Source organism: Sinocyclocheilus rhinocerous, unplaced genomic scaffold (genome assembly GCF_001515625.1).
Source record: "Sinocyclocheilus rhinocerous isolate Xijiao unplaced genomic scaffold, SAMN03320098_v1.1 scaffold3004, whole genome shotgun sequence".
NCBI lineage: Eukaryota > Metazoa > Chordata > Actinopteri > Cypriniformes > Cyprinidae > Sinocyclocheilus > Sinocyclocheilus rhinocerous.
In genome coordinates this window covers 28,196-48,245 of record NW_015645532.1, presented here as the reverse complement: position 1 = coordinate 48,245, position 20,050 = coordinate 28,196, and the positions used below count along the sequence as shown (strand labels likewise).

At 35.5% G+C, this 20,050-nt stretch overlaps 2 protein-coding genes across 4 annotated transcripts in view; both read left to right on the top strand.

The window, feature by feature from the left end:
- The window catches only part of LOC107706109 (EGF-containing fibulin-like extracellular matrix protein 1), a 23,863-nt gene extending 20,055 nt beyond the window's left edge, over positions 1-3,808 (top strand). Inside the window, exons 6-8 of the mRNA XM_016509692.1 lie at positions 514-637; positions 747-939; positions 2,868-3,808. Of these exons, the coding sequence (XP_016365178.1) occupies positions 514-637; positions 747-939; positions 2,868-3,029 (479 nt within the window). The 3' untranslated portion in view covers positions 3,030-3,808. The remainder of the gene's footprint in view (positions 1-513; positions 638-746; positions 940-2,867) is intronic.
- The window catches only part of LOC107706117 (serum response factor-like), a 29,707-nt gene that overhangs the window by 3,522 nt on the left and 6,135 nt on the right, over positions 1-20,050 (top strand). For 2 of the 3 annotated variants that reach the window (XM_016509702.1, XM_016509700.1), the window contains exons 1-3: positions 6,858-7,837; positions 12,026-12,292; positions 18,292-18,544. In XM_016509702.1, coding sequence (XP_016365188.1) covers positions 7,388-7,837; positions 12,026-12,292; positions 18,292-18,544 — 970 coding nt within the window. In that variant the 5' untranslated portion in view covers positions 6,858-7,387. Of the gene's footprint in view, positions 1-6,857; positions 7,838-12,025; positions 12,293-18,291; positions 18,545-20,050 lie in introns of those variants that run through there. The other variant, XM_016509701.1, reaches the window with a different exon arrangement.

Sequence of the window (20,050 nt, the reverse complement as noted above, 5' to 3'; positions counted from 1 at the left end):
CGTCTCCTCCGCGTCACCCTATAATGCCATTTTGGAGAGTATCACATACGTAAACAATGTATGTACGCGGATACGTTGTTTACGTTCAGATCAAAGTGTGAACACCGTAAACAGCGTATCCGCGTACGGTGCTGCTGACACAGAACAGCATACGTTGTTTACGTATGTGATACTCTCCAAAATGGTGCTATAGTGTGACGCGGAGGAGACGAAATGTTGAATAAAGTCATTATTTTTGTTTTCTTTGTGCACAAAAAGTATTCTCGTAGCTTCGTAAAATTACGGTTGAACCACTGATGTCACATGGATTATTTTAATGATCTCCTTGCTACGTTTCTGGACCTTGATCGTGTTAGGATCCTTGCTGTCTACAGGAGAGTCAGAGCTCTTGGATTTCATCCAAAATATCTTAATTTGGGTTCCGAAGATGAACGAAGGTCTAACGGGTTTGGAACGACATGAGGGTAATTAATGACAGAATTTAAATTTTGGGGTGAACTATCCCTTTAATAGATATAAACGAGTGTGAAACAGCACACAACTGCAGAGAAGATGAAATGTGTTGGAATTACTATGGAGGATTCCGTTGCTATCCCAGAAACCCCTGCCGTGAGCCATACGTCAAAACAGGCGAAGGGTGCGTCTAATCTCCTGATAAAATCATACCCTGTGTTGCAAAAAAAAAGAAAGTTTTGTTATTTGATCCACAAATCTGTTTCACAAACTGTTTGCCTCTCTATCAACAGACGCTGTAGGTGCCAGTCACCAAGTGTTTGCCGAGGACTGCCGCCTGTCATTGTCTACAAGTACATGAGCATCTTTTCCGAACGCTCAGTGCCTGCGGATATCTTCCAGATTCAAGCTACCAGTGTCTACCCCAACATGGTAAACACCTTCACCATCAAATCCGGCAACGAGGGAGGAGAATTCTACCTGAGGGTAAGATCTGTGATTACAGCCTTGCAGTTAGTTATTTATTTTTACCAGTTTCTGGATAAAACAATTGTGGATTAAACATCAAAGTTTAACATCTAATGTAAAAATGTATGTTTTAATGTAACCTTCTCCCTTTAAATACTTTGGTCAGTTCAAGAATAATTTATGCAATTTTATATTATTTATTTGAAATAATTAAAATTGCAGTTTCATGTCTATCCCTGTATTGTTTAACTGGTCAAGGTTTTAGATATACAGGATTTAGAAAGTAATTAATAAGTTGAAGATTTTTTTTTAGCTAGTAATGAATTGCCTTTTTTTAAGAGTAACTTACTGTACTCAGTTGTTACTAACCATAAACCCAACACTTTCAGTTCTATGTTATTTCAATACTGTAACAGATTGGATGTATAACTTAATAAACACAGTAGACTGCTTAAATTTTAGACATATTACTTTCAAGCATTAATAATTCAATAGCACATTATAATTGAATAGATAATAACCAAAGACATTTCTCTTCTAAAGTTTGTGCCAACCCTGTCATAAAGTGTTTTGTGGTTAAATATTACAGGGTTGAAAATCAACGCAAAATAAGTATAATAACAGCTTTAGCTTATTTAGACTTAATGTTCATGTGCTTTTTGCCTAGAAAATATTAGTATTTTGTAAAGTACTATTATTTTCCTATAATAAACCAACTATTGATCTTGACAAAATAACTTAATATAATGAAATATAATGAAAACCCAATGTTTTTTAATGAGAGATACTTGCTTTTAAACTCTATTTAAACCCATGGAATTCCTCTACCAAAAACATGTTCTGTTGTCCACCCTACATTTAAAGTGTTTTGGGGTTGAATGTTACAGGATTAAAGATGCAAAAATGTCTAATAAACACCTCAGCTAGCAAATATCATTGCATAACACTAGATTACAGTCATTATTATACTTTTGCCATTCTTATACTTCTTATACCATACATTCTTATACTTATGGAGTTGAACTATTGAGATTGATGATATAACTACAATGTAAACATAATGAAAAATTGACAAGGACTGTAAGATACAGTCTACTTACCTTTGTATGAACCTGTCACATTTCTCTTCCAAAACAGGTTAAGCTTCAACCCTGTTACATTTAAAATGTATGGGGTTGAATGTTACTGGATTGTAAATTAGTGCACAAAATCTGATTATTATTTACAATCAGTATTCTTGTGCTTTTTGTCAAGACTTTGAACAATCGAGCTTGACAATATAACTGTAAACATAATTAAAAACTGATAGAGACTTTAAGAGTTACTCACCTGTGTTTGAACCCATGATATTTATTTTGCAAAACATGTTTAGTGCCAAACCCTGTTACATTTAAAATATCTAGGGTTGAAGATCAGTGCAAAAATGTCTTGTAACCTCCTTAGCTGGCACAGCACAACACCAGATTATTTACAGTGAGCATTCTTCTGCTTTCTGCCAAGAAAAATATTTTTTCTGTAAAAGAGTGATCACTATTACTTTCCCATAACAGAGTTGAACAATTGAGCATGACAATATAACTGTAAACAATAAAAGCTAATAGAGAATGTAAGAGATACTTACTTGTGTCTGAACCCATGACATTCCTTTTCCAAAACCGGTTTAGCATCAACCCTGTTACATTTAAAATATTTTGAGGTTGTTACAGTGTTAAAGATCAGTGGAAAAAAGTTTATTTATTAGTCATCACTACTCACCAGATTATTTACAGTAATCATTGCTCACAGTGATATTTTTCCCATAACAGAGTTGAAATATGTATCTGTAAACATAATGAAATACACATAAAGACATCAACCCTGTTACATCAAAAAATGGATCACTGTGATTTATAACACTGTCTCGTGGTGAAGCCTCTCCAGTGATTGACTTTTTCTTTGTCTTTCAGCGCTCCAGTAATGTAAGCGCCATGTTGGTGATGACCAAACCTTTGACTGGACCTAGAGAACATGTTGTGGACCTGGAGATGGTCACCCAGAGTAATGTCTTGAGCTACCGTTCCAGCTCACTGCTGAGACTCACCATTATTGTGGGTCCATACCCTTTCTAAATCATCTAGATCGACCGAATCAGCACCTTGGTTTTATGCGTGTACTGCAGCTTACAATGTTTAAAATGTTCAACACAGCATGGCTACCTGGTTGTGGTCTAGATCAGTGTTTCTTAACTGGTTGGTTGAGACCAAAAAATGTGTCAGAAACCAGTTCTAAATCAACCAATAGATATTAATGGTTGATTTTAAAGTTTTATGCGAGTTCACGTTTTTATGATGAATCTTTTGTATAATAAATTTTGATACTGTGTTGGGTTGCCATTTAATGTCCATTGTAAAATGTAGGTCTTGAAACAAAACTGGCTGAGAACCACTGGTCTAGATAGTTGCATATTCACTGGGTTTCAAACAGGAATTGGTTTATTAATCATAAAATGTAGGTTGTCTGGTTTACTTAAGTTTTCAAGTAACTTGTACTTTGGAAAATGAAAGACAAGGTAAGAGAGGGTGACATGAAGACCAAGAAATATCTGAAAAACAACACAGCTGGATACCAGAAGGAAACACAGTCGCTCAAGTTTCATTCTGAATAGCACTTACAGGTTATTCTTTGTTTTGGTAGCAGGAGGTTTGCAAGATTCTGCTGCATGTCAGTCTTTTAAATGGATAGTTCATCCAAAAAGTGGGTCTATCATTATTTACCTATCTTATGTTGTTGTAAACTCATATGACTTTCTTTCTGTAAAACACAGAAGGTGAAGTTTAACAAAATGTCATGTTGCTCGTTTCCATACACTAAACATGAATGGAGGAAAAAACTAAAATTACAAAACACCTTAAAAATAGTCCATACGACTCTACAGCTATATTGTGAATCTTCTCAACAGACCAAAACGTTATTCACTGAAAATACTCCCTTCTATCACATTGCTCAAATCTTTCACACGTCTTCAAATTGGTGTCACAATTGGTTACGACTAATTCAATGACCACCAACCATAAATTTTGGTCTGTTAGGGACCAATTACGAAGAACGCAGTTTTACGGGAAGTGGAATAGGAAAAATGCAAGGTCTTGAGATGTGTTTTTAAAAAGTTGAATGTCTTTTCACTTGTGCACTGTTTTTTTTTTTTCAAAGTGCACAAGACGTTGCAAAATACACAAGCGCAATCGTCAAAGATGTCTGTTTCGCATATGTTTACATAGAAAACCAATGGAAAATCAGCGCACTGGAATTCAAAAACACATTCTGTATGAGCATGGTGTGGCTTCAAAAAATTACTTTTATCTTTTTTTTTTTTTTTTGGGGGGGTCTATTTTCGTCCTCATTCCCTCTCTCTGTATGGAAAAGTGCATCATGAACATTCTGCTAAACTTCTCCTTTTTAGTTCCTCAGAAGAAAGTAACCATATGAGTAAATGATGACAGAGTTTAAATTTTTGAACAAATGAACATTTTAATCTGTCAGTAAATCAAAGCTTTACATTGCTCATACATGGATTGTGTAGAAACAGAATGTAATTATCAAAAAGTGCTTATAGATTCTTTACTAGATTTTACTTCTTAGCAGGGGAAAAGTGTTTTATAGGTGGAACATGTGGATAAAGCAAACAGAACTGCATAGAGTTAGGTGGAACAGTTTGTGTCGTAATCTAATGGCATCCTTAGCTAATGGAAATCTCTGAATGCTTCCTCCGCCTTGCAAATTCTGCAGAAATGACCTCCTATCCTATGAGAATAAGGCAATAATGTTTTGGAAACAGAAGTGATGTTTTCAGGAAATTGCTGGCAAGGGTTTTGGGACGCATAAGCAATGGAACTCTTGCCTAACATGTCTGTACGGTTGCCAGAGCAGCGTTTGATCTTCTGCAGTGTTTCATGTCGATGGTCTATGATAAACACTGTTACTTAAACCGTTGCGTCACACCCGGCGCCCCCAGAGATGTGGTCGTGGGTGAGGCCGGAATTGTCCGCGCACCACCACGTTGTATGAAATTATTTTAGCAAGCAATCTCTACGTTGGCTGCTTCGAGATCTGACTTAGTATTTTAATGCAATGCTTGCAAATCAGTCTGTATGTTGTCATTATCTGTTTTCTTGTGATCAAACACTTTGATTGATCACAGTGAATTTGTGAATGCTCCCTGTTTTTTCTCTTATTGAGATTGAGATCTTAAATCTTATTGAGATTTTTGCTCATATCTAAATTGATGTGGACCGGTTGTTTCTGCTCAGTGAGGACAACAGGTCTTTGTATTTGTTTAACAAACTAAAATTAATTTTGGATTTGCACCTTTCGTTCAGAAATTTTCTGTATTTTCAGTCTGCTCTCAAGTTGCACTTTTTTACTCATTCACAGCCTTTGTGCCATTTATTCTGCTGTAAAGTTTTTTGGAAATAAAAATAAATGCAGTAACAGTTGTGTCATTTTGTAGCACCAGAAAGGAAGCATGTTCGAAAATGCTCATGTGCAAAAATTGAATCTTTTGCTAGTATTGCATAACATGCATGGGTCAGTTTGGTATATTCCTGGAACAGTTTATGGGGACCACCAAGATTCATCTGCAGTTATTACCTCCCGCGGTTGCAGATGGGAATATGTAACTATGTGATGTTGTCATGACAATAGTTGAGCAGTTCCTGTGAGAATATTTACACACTGACAGCCTAGTCGTTTACAGAAAGCATGCAAGTCATACATGAACTTCATGTTTTTGCTTAGATTTCGATGCAAAACTACTCAATTTTTTCTTTTATTTAAAAAAAAAATAGCATAAGTATAAACTAAATGTGGGTGTAAAAAAATCTGGAGAATTACAAGAAAAATCTGGAAAAACCAACAAAATTTAGAATGTAAAGACATTTTCTTTTTGACAGATTTATTTTTGCATAGTCCATATAGTATTAGATCGACATCTTTCTGATGGTTTTATGTGATTAATCATGAGATTCATTTGTGGCCTTCTCATGGGACGAAGAGGATTAAGTAAGTAAATCATGAGAATGAGAAACTTCCTTGATATTTGAGCAGCCAAATACATACTGCATTACTACTATTAGTGTAAAATGTTTGTATTCTCTGGGCCCAATGCAAAACGTTCAAAATATTGATTGCAGAAATTTTTTTTATTTAAAGTGTTTGTCGCAATCGGTTGTCTACCATAAAAGCAATAGCACTGATGTAATGTCAAAGCAAAAAGCTGATTGTACAAGGCTGAAAATTGAAAACTGCCCTGTTGAAAAAACCAGCATATGCTGGTTAGGTATGTTTTGACGCTGGGATGCTGGTTTAAACTGGTCATTTGCTGGTTTAAGCTGGTTTTTTTTAACTTTAAACCGCATAAACACATTTCATTACACCAAATACACAAAATAATGTTCTTTTTAGCAGCATCATATGACCCCTTTAATGTAAGAGCCTCATCTGCTGGTTACCCAGAGTATCGCATAATGTCCACAGCTCTCACAGAGCTGAAACTCACCTCAGTTTGGTCTAAACTTAAACTCAGCAGTCAGTCCAACAACACGCTTTTGGTTTTAGAAGTTTGTCAAGTGAATGTGGTTTACCTTTTCAAACATTCCTCGCCAGAAAAGGTGTATTTATGTCGTTAATATTACTGTGAGGGTCTAAGGTCCAGGAATATTTGCTACTGGTTCGCTGTGCATGACGTAAAACATATCTGTCGGACAAATTAGATTCGAGCCAATCACAGAGTCGGAGAGGTTTGCGTAACCAATCACAGAGTCGGAGAGGTTTGCGTAACCAATCACAGAGTCGGAGAGGTTTGCGTAACCAATCGCAGCGCAGCGCTGTGACTCGCCATACATGGACAGCCATCGCCATATAAGGAAACATCGCCTCGCTTTATTTGGAGGAAAGTAGATCTTTAGGCGAACGGCCTCGTGAGTTAAATTCCCTAAATAAGCGCGCTATCAGCAATTATATCGTTTAAAAAAACATCAAACGTTATATACGACCAAAATATAGTCATTTATGTGTTGAAAGTGAATAATTTTACGCGATACTGACGTTACTGCAGGTAGCTAGTTATGTTGGCGGAGGCACATTGAGGTACGGTCGCGATTCGTTGTTTCCAAACGTGGCAGGCGCAGCGTAAGTTCAGTTGAGGTTTGATTGATGGACTGTAGGCGGAAACTGGACGCTGTAAACTTTGTACGATGGTCGTAAAGGGCTAGTTTTGGGGGTTTGTTTTTGGAAATCACGAGCTGCCTAAATCGTGGCTTTCACACAGACACATATATCCGTCCTCGAACTCCAGATCCCGCGCGTTTTGTCTGCTGAGTTGAGCTAATGTTTCCTAGCCTAGCATATGTGAGGTAAGTTCGGTGTCGAGGGAAGCGATCTGCTAGGTTTGATCTGGGATCTGCTCATATCTCTACACCTACCGCGGGCGATGTTAGGGGGAAACGGGACGGCTAGAGGGGCTGGACGCTCCGGTAACGGCGCGGGGTTGACCCCTCTACAGGTGGGCAGCACATCTGGGGCTTTGGGGGCGGTAAACTCTGCCATAAACCTGCCCGATGGAGGCAGATACGACGACGGGCCGTCGGTGGAGGCTGTGTTGAGCGGCTCCGACGGAGACTCGGACTCCGGGGACGATGAGGAGAGTCCCGCGGTGGACAGGAGAGGGGTGAAGCGGGAGAGGAGTGAGATGGAGGTCGGTGTATCCTCGGGATCTCACGCGGGACTGTCGGCGGGGTACGGAGGGGTTTCCGCCGTGGTGGCCGGTGCTAAACCGGGCAAGAAAACGCGAGGACGGGTGAAAATTAAGATGGAGTTTATTGACAACAAGCTGAGGAGATACACGACCTTCAGCAAGAGAAAGACTGGCATTATGAAGAAGGTAACGTTACGTTCAGCCAGCACATGTGTGCTTGTGCCTCCTACTGCTAGTCAAGAATTAGCTAACAGTAGTATTATACAAGCAACATCAATACTACTCCAATACTAGTGCTAAACCACCATGCTAGTACTAGCACTGCAGTTACTACTAGAGCTATACCAATATACTGATACAGGTATTCTACTAACATTACAGTACTGGTTCTAGATGCTAGTATCACTAGGTTTAAATCACCATAATTATTCTAATACTGTAGTACTAGTACCGCTGTTGCTAGTATTATACCACTGCTAGTGCTATCAAGTTACTACTACTAGTGCTGTAGCAATATACTGTATTGTACACTAATAGTTTTAAATGATTATGCTGATTCTAATATTGTAGAAATACTAGTACAACCAGTTTTAGATGATTACACTAATTCCAGTACTGTAGAAATACTAGTGTCACTATTATTGTTATTGTACTGATTCTAATGCTATAGTAATACTTTTATTACTGCTGTAGAAATACTAGTACAACTAGTTTGAAGTGATTATACTGATTTTAATGCTGTAGAAATAATAATATCATTAGTATAATTATTGTACTGTTTGTAATACTGTAGCATTACAGGTGGTATCATTAGTTTCTATTCTGATTTTAAAACTGTAGAAATACTAGTATCACTAGTATTATTGTACTGTTTGTAATACTGTAGAAATACTAGTGTCACTAGTTTTATATTGCTACTATGATTGTAATACTGTAGCAATACTGGTATCACTAGTTTTATATTGATTCTGATTTTAATACTGTAGAAATACTGGTTTCACTAGTTTTATATCCAAGAGGGAGAATGTGAGAGCACTGTGTGCCACAGCTGTTCTCGGCGCCGTCAAAATAAAAGTCAGACGCGCCGTCAAAATAAAAGACATCGAACACATCGGCCAAACAGAAAAACTTATCGGCCGATGCCGATATTTGAAAAATGACAGATATCGGCCGATATATCGGTCGACCACTAATTTTAATACTATAGAAATACTAGTGTCACTAGTTGTATATTGCTACTATGATTCTAATACTGTAGAAATAGTAGTATCACCAGAGGTGTAAAGAGTACCTAAAAACCATACTTGAGTAAAAGTACAGATACCTTACAGTGAAAATTACTCCACTACACGTTACAAGTCACCAATTCCAAAACAACTTGAGTAAAAGTCTTAGAGTATCTGATTTGAACAGTACTTAAGTATTTTACTTATACTAAATATAGGCTCAAAGATGCACTAGTCAAAGAGACATGCCAGTGAAAAACTGTAACGTTGTTGTGGAGAAGCTGTGGAAAACAGGCAGAGGCAAGGATCTATGTGCAGGCATTTAATGGAAAAACTAGAACAAACAATAAGACAAAGAACAGAATGACTGGCAAACAGATAACCATTACATTCAACAACTCACAAGGAGCTCAAAAAACACTAGGACTATATATACACACAGGGTTAGACAAGCTTAACAAGATAAGACACACCTGGGGAGACTAATCAAGGGGAACCAATGAACAAACAGCCTTGTTGAAAAGTTTGGGTGAGTAAGCGCAAAACACATAAGATGCAGTACTTTCAGTGACCTGTAATAGGCAGTATCACGTCTTTTGTAGCAGAAATAAACTGCTGCAGAAAAAGCTAGGTCCATGCAAAATTTAATGTGTAACTGCAACACTCATTTCAAATGTAATGGAGTAAAGAGTACAAATACTCATTCAAAAATGTAGTGAAGTAAAGAGTAAAAGTTGCTAATATCTTTGATACTCAGTACAACTACAAAGTACCCAAAAAGATACTCAAGTACAGTAACTAATTACATTTACTCCAATACTTTACACCTCTGAGTATCACTAGCATTATTGTACTAATTCTAATACTGTTATATAATGCAGATTGTATAATAATAATATTTGCACCACTTCTACAGCTAAACAATATAGTACTGTACATTACAATATAGTACATTACATAACAATATAGTACATTAGTGTTTTTCATTTACATTTTATTGACTAGTTGCATATTAGTTTGTACCATTTTACTGATACTAGCGTTAATAACCACTCACACTAGTTCTGTAGCAATGTTAGTGATTTTCAGCTGATTGTACCTTTATTAGTTCTGTATCAGTTAAATTCTTACTAATGTACTTATTCCACTTCTAGTGCCACTATAATATTATTGTACTTTTACTAGCTCCAAATCGATTATACGTTACCATTTGTTGTACTATTAAATAGAGGTCGACCGATTCATCGGTTTTGCCGATTCATTGGCTCCGATAGTTGATTGGCGGAACTATCGGCATTGATTTTTGCCGATAGTTTTCCGGGTTGCGTCCATTGCTGGAGTGGCCGAGTACATATTACATCTTAAGATCACAAACAATACTGAAAACTTTCTAAATTAGCCAGCCTAATTAGTATTCAGAAACTATGTAAAGACTAATTCATTGAAAGTATACATATGACACCTTATGAGTATCTACGTATATCAGTGATTCTCAAACTTTTTTGTTCACGCCCCCCTTTAAACCTATAAAAAAATCTGGGTCTGTGCGACTTCATCTATGGCTTTTCTCTTCGCTTTCACAAACGATCCATCTCCCATTACGTCCTTTGGCTGTTTACTGTTAGCGCTGCTTAGACTGATGGGTGTGTGTCATCAAAGTACTGCGAGAGCTATAAGAGAGCGCGGACGTCTCCTTATGCTTTCTCTCGCCTTACTTTGATGTCATACACTGATGGATCTTCAAGTCGAACACACCTCTTTACTCTGGCGTGTCACGTGACCGAGTGTGATCGCAGCCTCTGCGATTGAAAAATCGCGTTTTTTCATATCGCGATATTATCACAAATGCAATTAATCGTTCAGCCCTAATACCACTATACACTAGTACTGTACTAGTACTAGAACTTAACCAAGTGCCATACAATTACATTGGTGGTATTACTACACCAACACTGGTATTCAACTATACTGTTACAAGTACTATTGCTTAGCATACTAGTACTATATACTAGTGCTCTCTCCTTATATTGTACTATGATATACTAGTTTATCATATATACTAGTTATTTGCAACTGCTATTAAATTGTTAATGGTGTTATTGGACCGTCATTGATGCCATATCAATTTAGTGATGCTTGTACTTTAAAAATACTAGTACCACTCTATTCATACTAGTACTGTGCCATTACTTGCACCATATAAATTTACTGATACTACTGTACTAATAGTATTACTGCTATACTGATACTCATTGTATATTGATACTATTATAACCTTACGAGTGCCATAAGACTCCAGTTACACTAGTACTGTACTCATACTAGCACTAGTACACGGATAGTAGTGCCATACCACTGTGTTGATGCTCGTACTACACCACCACTGTTGTTAAACTATACTATTTCAAGTACTTTACCAACACTATTTAACATGCAAGTGCTACTAATACTAGTTCTATAGCACTAAACGGGTACTAGTTTACTGTTGTGTGTACACCACTCCACTATAACACACATTTCAACAGCAAAGACCTTAACAACATACACACTCACTGACTACATATACGCTAACCAGAAACGTCCCGCCTCTCAAGAGCTCTTTGCAGCTCAGTCAGAACCACCTCTGCAATCGCTGTGAGCAGCTGAGGTCTGACACTTCTGACAGGGATTCAGTTGAAGGTAGTTTCCACATCTGCTCTGACTCATTTGTCGTTGCTCGCTCAATTGTCATTCATTCCTGTCTCGGCCGAAATAGTCCTGATGCCCGATCAGGTTACTGCAGCGCTAGACATTAATACATTTGCATATCTTGAGAACTGGCCTAGATGCAGAAGTCGGGCACGGAGGGTGTAATGACAACCTGCAGTAGGCCACAGGTGACCTTCAGGAACATGTGACGGGCTTCTCTGGTATCTGTGGCTCAGTAGTTGCAATTAGTTGCACTTCTTACCAGTTCATTAATCTCCACACAATATTCAACCACACAACATTTGTGACAATTCCAAGATGTTTGTCACTGTTGTCCAATCAATCAGTGTTAAGTTTACTACAAGTTTGCCGTCACTTATCAATCTGTGTCTTCTGGTCATGGAAATGTCACTCTAATACAGAAGGGCTCATTGTTATCTTTTCTTCTCAATATTTCCAGGCTTACGAATTATCCACCTTAACGGGGACGCAAGTTTTGCTCCTGGTTGCCAGCGAGACGGGCCACGTCTACACATTTGCCACGCGAAAACTTCAGCCCATGATCACCAGTGAAACAGGTAAAGCCCTCATCCAGACCTGCCTAAATTCCCCTGATTCTCCACCCCGTACGGACCCTTCAACAGACCAGCGGATGAGTGCCACGGGATTCGAGGAGACGGACCTCACCTACCAGGTCTCAGAGGCTGATGGTCTCACAGAGCCAAAGGTACATACTTTCTGATACAAATTTTCAGTGAAGTAGTTGATGCTATGGTCATAAGTTAGGGTGTTGTTGTTTACAAGACATGATGACAGACTAGATGTATTTCACTAAGGATGCATTCTTGTGTTTATGATAGTAAAATTGATGGAGTACAACAGGTCTCAAAACATGTTTTGAAAGTTGGTAGAAAAAAGGTGAAACTTGCTAATTTGATTAAAAAATGTTAAAACTTTCAGGATGCGTGGAGTAACAAAGTGAATGGACCAGATGCTTTTCTTTAGAGGTGTTCATTTAGGATCCATTCTTTTGTTCATAACAGTTAAATGTCGCACAACAGGTCTCAAGTCGTTTTTTTTTATTTTGAGTAACTTGGTAGAAAAAGATTGAAACTTGTTAACTTGATATAGGCCTAAAAAAACTTAGGTAAATTGTGTGGATCAGAAGCTGTTCTTTAGGGGTGTTCACTTAGGACACATTCTTGTTTACAAAAGCTAGATGAAGCACATTGGGTCTTAAGACATGATTTTAAAGTTTAATTTGGTAGAAAAGTTGAAACGTGTTAATTTGATGCATCATCTTAAATAGGGCTGACGCGATTCGTCGATTTTATTAGACTATTTGATTTTTAAAAATGCTCGACTTAATTTTGACACGTTTTGATGTCCACATATTCTTTTAATTACAGTGGCTATAGCCTTTCTGTCCTAAAGAAATGGCCAAATATTAACGAAGTGAACATTTGAATTAAATGGTGCTTGGTCAATATTAAACAAGTATTATTAGATCGCACAGCAATGTGTAAAAATAATCATCAGGCCACTGGCGCCCTCTGCAGGCCTTTGTTGTAATGCGTAATGTTCATTAGCTCTATTGTTTATAATGCATTATGTATTTTAACAGTTTTGTTCAATAAAACCATATGATTTCTTGCTTTTAATACTTTATTTGAACTAATTATTATTGCCTCATTGCTATTACAGTATATATGTATTTTAAGTCATTTTAAAGGCTATTGTTCACTTACATCTATTTTTATTACCACAAAAAATAAATTATAATTATAGGAAGCATCTCCAATTAATTGATTTTATTTATTTTATTCTTTCAGAAATACTGCACATTTACATTTTTCTCCTAAATAAATTCTGGTAAATAACATTTCTGGTAAATACTCCTTTAAAAAGTGTTTTTAAACAATTAATTTTAATATTAGTAGACTATAACACGTGGAAATGTTGTCATTCTTGCACTATAATACTGAACTTTGATTTCAGTGGTAAAATTGTTGATTTTTTTTGTGGGAAATTAATCGTTAAGATTAACTGATTAATCGATAAATTAGTCAATAGATTAATCGAAATAAAAATAGTCGTTAGTGGCAGCCCTAATCTTAAATGATGTTCACGACACGCAGAACAAGAAATAGTGAGAATCAAATGCTTTTCATTAGGTCCACTCACTTAAGACAGTCTTGTGTTCACAATAGCTGGCTGGAGAACAATTGGTTTTGAGTTGTTTTGAAATTTGGTAGAAAATGTGGTCAAAAAAATGTTGAAACGTGCTAATGTGATGCATTAAAAAAAACGTTCAGGATGCGTGTTGCAATGTTGCATGGACTAGATGTTTCTCTTTTGGGGTGTTTGCAATAATTGTCTGGAGTACAACAGGTTTTGAGATGTGTTTTGGTAGAGTTGGTAGAAATTTTGGTAGAAAAACATTGAAACTTGTTAATCTGATGCATCATCTTAAAAAATGGCCAGAACGCATTGAGTCAGAGCACAACCGGTCTCAAGTTTTGTTTTTTAAGTTTAACTAAGTTGGTAGAAAAGTTGAAACTTAATTGTTAATTTGATCATTTGACATCATCTTAAAAATTGTTTTGGACATGCGGCACAACAAATAATTTGAATCAAACGATTTTTATTAGGGGTGATCACATAGGATGCAATCTTGTGTTCACAATAGGTGGCTAGAGCACAGCGTATTTTGAAAGTTGGTAGAAAATTTGGTTGAAAAATGGTGAAACTTGTTTGATGTTAAAAACATTCAGGATGTATGGCACAATGAGTGGACTAGAAATTTTTGTCTTTTGGGGTGTTTAGAATAATTGTCTTGAGCACAACGGGTTTTGATACGTTTTGAAACTTGATAGAAATTTGGTAAAAAAAACAAACATTAAAACTTGTTAATTTGATGCATCATCTTAAAAATATTCAAAGACACGTCATGCAAAAAATGGCATTGTTGTGTTCACAATAGCTGGATGGAGCACAACGGGTCTCAAATTTTGTTTTTAAAGTGTAACTAAGTTGGTAGAAAAGTTAATTGTTATTTTTATACAGCATCGTAAAAATGTTCTTGATACACGACACAGCAAATAATGTGAACCAAACGCTTTTTATTGGGGATGCTTACTTGGGACACAGTCTTGTGTTCACAGTAGTTGGTTGGAGCGCAGTGGGTTTTGAGACATTTTTTGAAAGTTTGTAGAAAACTTGGTAGATAGAAGTTGAATACTTGTATAAAATTATGGATGTATTATTAAAAAAAACGTTCAGGACATGTGGCACAACAAATTGCTCTAATCCAAATTAAAGCACCACTTAAAAGTATTGTTTAAAAAAAAAAGAGAGAGAAAATAAAATTGATGAACTCACTACTTGACATCATTATTATAGTTGGTTTGACTAGATTATTTTCATTAGACTAGTTGGTTTATAAATTAGTCGACTGTGCCAAAAAATTTTCACATCTAAATAAGAATCATTCTTTATGGTTCCATAGTCCATCATTTGAGTGAAAACTTACTCCCATTCTTGAGTTTCTTGACCTTTGCAGGTCTCGGTTTTCCAGACTACAATAGCGTGTTTTAACGTCGAAAGAAATCATGCACGGCTTTCACACAAAACCCCAGTTCGACTATCTGCATACACCAGTTTTGCCCACATTTAAGACCGTTAACGTCACCCCAATCATGTCTTGCATGGCAGCATGTATTATTCACAATGTCCAGCTCTCATTGATAAGGATTAGATGCTGTCTGCATGTCCTTATATAGTCTGGTTTTCCCAGTACACTTTCTTGGCTCATGGCTGATCACATTCTGTATAAGCTGCAGCTGTTTTCAAATTTGTATGACATACCCCCCAATGATTTAGGGCAAGCAGTGAGTGAGCATGCAAAAATTAGAAACCTGAATCTCTGTTTAAGAAATTGCTTAAAAAAAGCAGATCCTCATCTTGTTGAGCTGATGGCAAGCTCGTCATATAGTGCATGTTATGACTTTTCAAAGAAAGTCATCATGGGAATGGGATCCCTCCTTCCGAGTTTGATGGCCCACAAATGCTCCAGGGCTTTATGACGTGGATTGGTTTTCGGTTACAGATGCTAAATATGTCAAAAGTCCCTGCAATTTGGTACTGAAATGGAACATGTGTAACAATACCTAAGAGTCATTTTCAGTAGTACCAACTCAGTTTGGTCCTGCATGCTGTGAAGGATTACTTCTTTTAATTCATGGACTCTTAACTTTTATAAAGAATATCTCTTTGGATTTGAGACTTTAGTCTTTGCAACTTTACAGATCTTCTTTATGCACCAAGAGCTTGTAACACTCCAAAGAGAAAGGAAAAAATGAAATAGCATCATATGACCCCTTTAATAGATATAAATAAAATTTAAATAAATTCAATTATTTTAGTTTTTTTTATATTATAATGTAACAACTTATTTATTTCCTAAACCCAGTCTTTTCCCAAAGTCTTGTTATTAGTGCTGTCAAACGATTAATCACATCCAAAATAAACGTTTTTGTTTACATGTGTGTACTGTGTATATTTATTATGTATATATAAATACACACATACAGTATACATTTTGAAAATATTTACATGTATATATTTATATTATTTATATTACGGATAAATATATTTAATATCTAAATATTAAATTTTTTAATAAAAACATTAAAAAACATACCAAATCTTTTGACAGTAGTGTATTTAATCGTGTAATGTACTTTTACGATTAATCAGATTCGCTCTGATCCCTCAACCGAGCTCAGTAGTACTACACAGTGATCGATTATGAGTTGTGTATTTGCAGTCTTTGTCGTATTTCTCCCCCGTGCCCTTCTTCTGAAGGAGAACAGAAATCCCTCGGTGTTGCTCAGCGCACAGGTCGTCCCTGTTTCGTAGATTAGGTGGAGAGCTGCCTGAAATAGCGGCGCTCTCTCGCTGTGTGGACACCTGTTTTCCTGTGAAGGCAGCTGCCGATCTCGGGATCCTCACGACACAACTGCCTTCATCACACAGTTGTTGCCACAGGCTCTGCCGCAATCAATCAGCCCTGCTCCGCCACAGGAGAACTCTGTGGGATAAATGCTACAATAAATGCTTTTTTGTTTTCTCTTAAGAGTTCCCCTGAAAATGTGTCATCTTAAAGGGACAGTTGATCCAAAAATAAAATCTGTCATTTACTCGTTCCTAACACTAAAGAAGATCTTTTGAAGAAAGTTTCAGCTGTTTTTGTTCAGTTTATGATTGTCATTTATTATTAATAATCATATCTTTTGGTTTGTTTCCATTGGGTTTCAGATAAATACATTACAAATGCTAAAATGAGATGAAGTACCTTTTCATTTGTGATGTATTTAATTGACTGGATTATCAAATAGGCATTATTAGGTTATGTAATATATAAATATGGCTCTACAGTAAGTCCATATAAAAGCTCCTTAATTTGCACTTTTATTGACTGCGTTTCATTGATTTCCATCACAGAAGTTTTCGTAATTGTTCATGAGCAAAGCCTTCACTCGTAGGATGTTGTTAATATTAAGCCAGTTTTTAATATGATCGAATATTTTGTTGTATCTGTTAAACTTTAGATATGATTTTTAATAATGTGGTTATTTCATTTTAAGCTATTGTGTATTATTTATGAACAATACATAAAAATAATGCAAACAATTAATAAGTAAATAAACTAAAAATAAAATGAATAAATAATTAAGATACAGTGATAAATAACAATATATTTAGATATGATTTTTAATGTATTTATTGTTCATTTTTTATTTAATATTATTTATTTATTAATAGTAAATACAAAATAGTACAAAATTAATAAATAAACTAAAAATAAATATGAATAAATAATTAAAATAAGATGATAAATACAAAAAATATATATTCAGATATAATTTAAGAGTGTATTTTTTTATTTTTGTTCATTTCTAATATATTGTTTATTATTTTTTATTAATAATAAATGAAAATAATAAAGTAAATTAAAAATAAATATGAATAAATTAAAATGATGAAAAATAAAAACAAATGTATTTAGAAATTTTTAATAATGCATTTATTTTATTTGTTTATTTATTTATTACTAATAAATTAAAATAATATTAAATGAATAAATAAACAAAAATTTAGATATGATTTTTAATGTTTCGGTTTTTATTTGTTCATTTTTAATTTGATTTATTAATACTAAATAAAAAATAATATAAAATTAATAAGTAAATATTAATTATGATTCATTAAATTTTTTTTTTCCAACAAATGCCAGTTTTAGCATATCTGTGCTGTGTTGTGACAAAAAAGAACATTGGTTGTCGCCCTAAATTTGTGTTCCTAAAATATTTTAGCAACAGTTTACAGTATGGTCCCATTAGTCAGCGTAAATAAATGCATTAACTGATATTAACTAAAAATAAGCAGTACGTTTGATTAGTTTTTATTAATATTCAAAGTTAATTATCATTAATTAATAAAAGTTAATAAAAATACTAAAGTTGTTAGTTCATGTTTGCTCGGGTTCATTAAATAATATTGACATTATCAACTTACAGTTTTAATAATGTATTAGTTAACATCAAGATTGATGCATTTTAGAAGTGTTTTTCATTGTGAATGCATGCTAACTAATAAACTAACATGTTAACAAATGGAAGCTCATTGTCAGCGGTCTTGTTATTTCTGTCTGTGCGGTTGCAGGAAATGATCAAGCCGACGTTCATGGCTGCCTCTTTACCCGGAGGAGGCACCAGCACCAACAGCACCACCACACAGTCGTCGGCCTCTTCCTCTCCCTCCTCGTCCTCTGTCTCCATGCACGCATCCAGCAGCGCCTGCTGGCCGGTGGCCGCCGGGATGAACGCTCAGAGCGTCTCCAGTGTGAACGGGACGGTGCTCAAGAGCTCTCCGGCGGGGATCATGCAGCTGCCCGCCGGATTCACGCTCATGCCAGGTGGGGCTCCTCGCCATTCATTCATTCATTCATTCATTCATTCGTTTGTTGCATGCAGTTTTTCTCACTTTCACAGATTGAGGCTTATTTGACTTTCCAGAGGGGTTTTGCATGATGCACTGCATCAGCTTGCACGACGTCTTTGTGTTTTAATACACACAAACTTTTTTGCTTGCATGTCTGCATACTTTGAATTCTGCTTTCTACTGATTCGTCTGTGTAAAGGCCTATTCACATCAAGAGTGATGCAAAAATTGCTTGACTCATAGAGAAACTCACAATATATAATTTTTTTGAAACATGACATAATGCTCTCTTCTTTTTTTTTTCAAAAATACTTGTAAAAAGTCAATTCTGGACATTTTATTTTATTTATTTTTTGGAAAGTCTTTAAACTATGTCATAAATTAATCAAAAGCATAGTTAAACAATGAAATTCTTGAAAAGAAAATCGAGAGTAATATGAAGTCTTGTGGTGCAAACAACATGCAAAAAAAAAAAAAATTACTTGAAATACGTAGTAAGGTTTCACAGAATAAAAGAGAGCAAATAAAGTGTAATGATATTAATAAAAACAGTATTCTTCCACCAAACAATGTAGTTCCTCAGAATCAGTTGTGGTTCCAACAAAGTGGTTGCCGAGCAACACACAGAAGTAAACAAAGGTGTGTGTTTGTAGAGTAATTTACAACAGCTTCGAACGTGGCTCAGCCAATCAGAATCAAGGACCGGAACTATCCGTTTTATAATAGCTGAAACTGAAATGAAAATTAATTTAAAAAATATATAAATATATATTTATGTGTGTGTTTTAATTTGTTTATTAGTAAGTTATTCATTTATTAATAATAAACACAGATAATATAAAATAAATAATAATAAATAAAAATATTTTAGTTTTTATGATATTATTTTAAAACCTGATAGAAAATCTTACTAGAAACTATAATAGTACCTCAGTGAGACTAAAGTACCACTAATGGTTAGAAAAAGTTTACGTATATTTTTAAAATCAGTGTGTATACTCGCATCTGTTATTTACTTTTGACTGATGGTTACACCACTTGACATTTTTACATATTCATTTAAAATAGTATAAAAAGCTTTGTCAAAAAACATGAAACCAACATAAATGCTAAAATTACATTTCTAATAATTTGGCATTTGTTTTAAACTAGATTTTTCAAATATCTTAAAATATCCTCATTTTACGATGCGAAGTCTTGACTCGTTAAAACCTGCGCTTGCAGTGACTAGGCCTGGAACGGGCGAGTGTTTGGCGCGTGCCGCTCTGCTTGGCTTGCTGAGGGTGTCGCTGTGTGTCCCGCAGGCGCTTCTCTTCCTCCTGGCACACACACTGTGGTGCAAACAACATGCAAAAAAAAAAAAAATTACTTGAAATAAAATAAGCTTGCCAAGACAATTTCTCATTTTAATTTTAGAAAACATGATGTGCTAAAATAAAGCAATAAGCCCCGTGAAGCCGTGGTTTACAGTGAATTTATA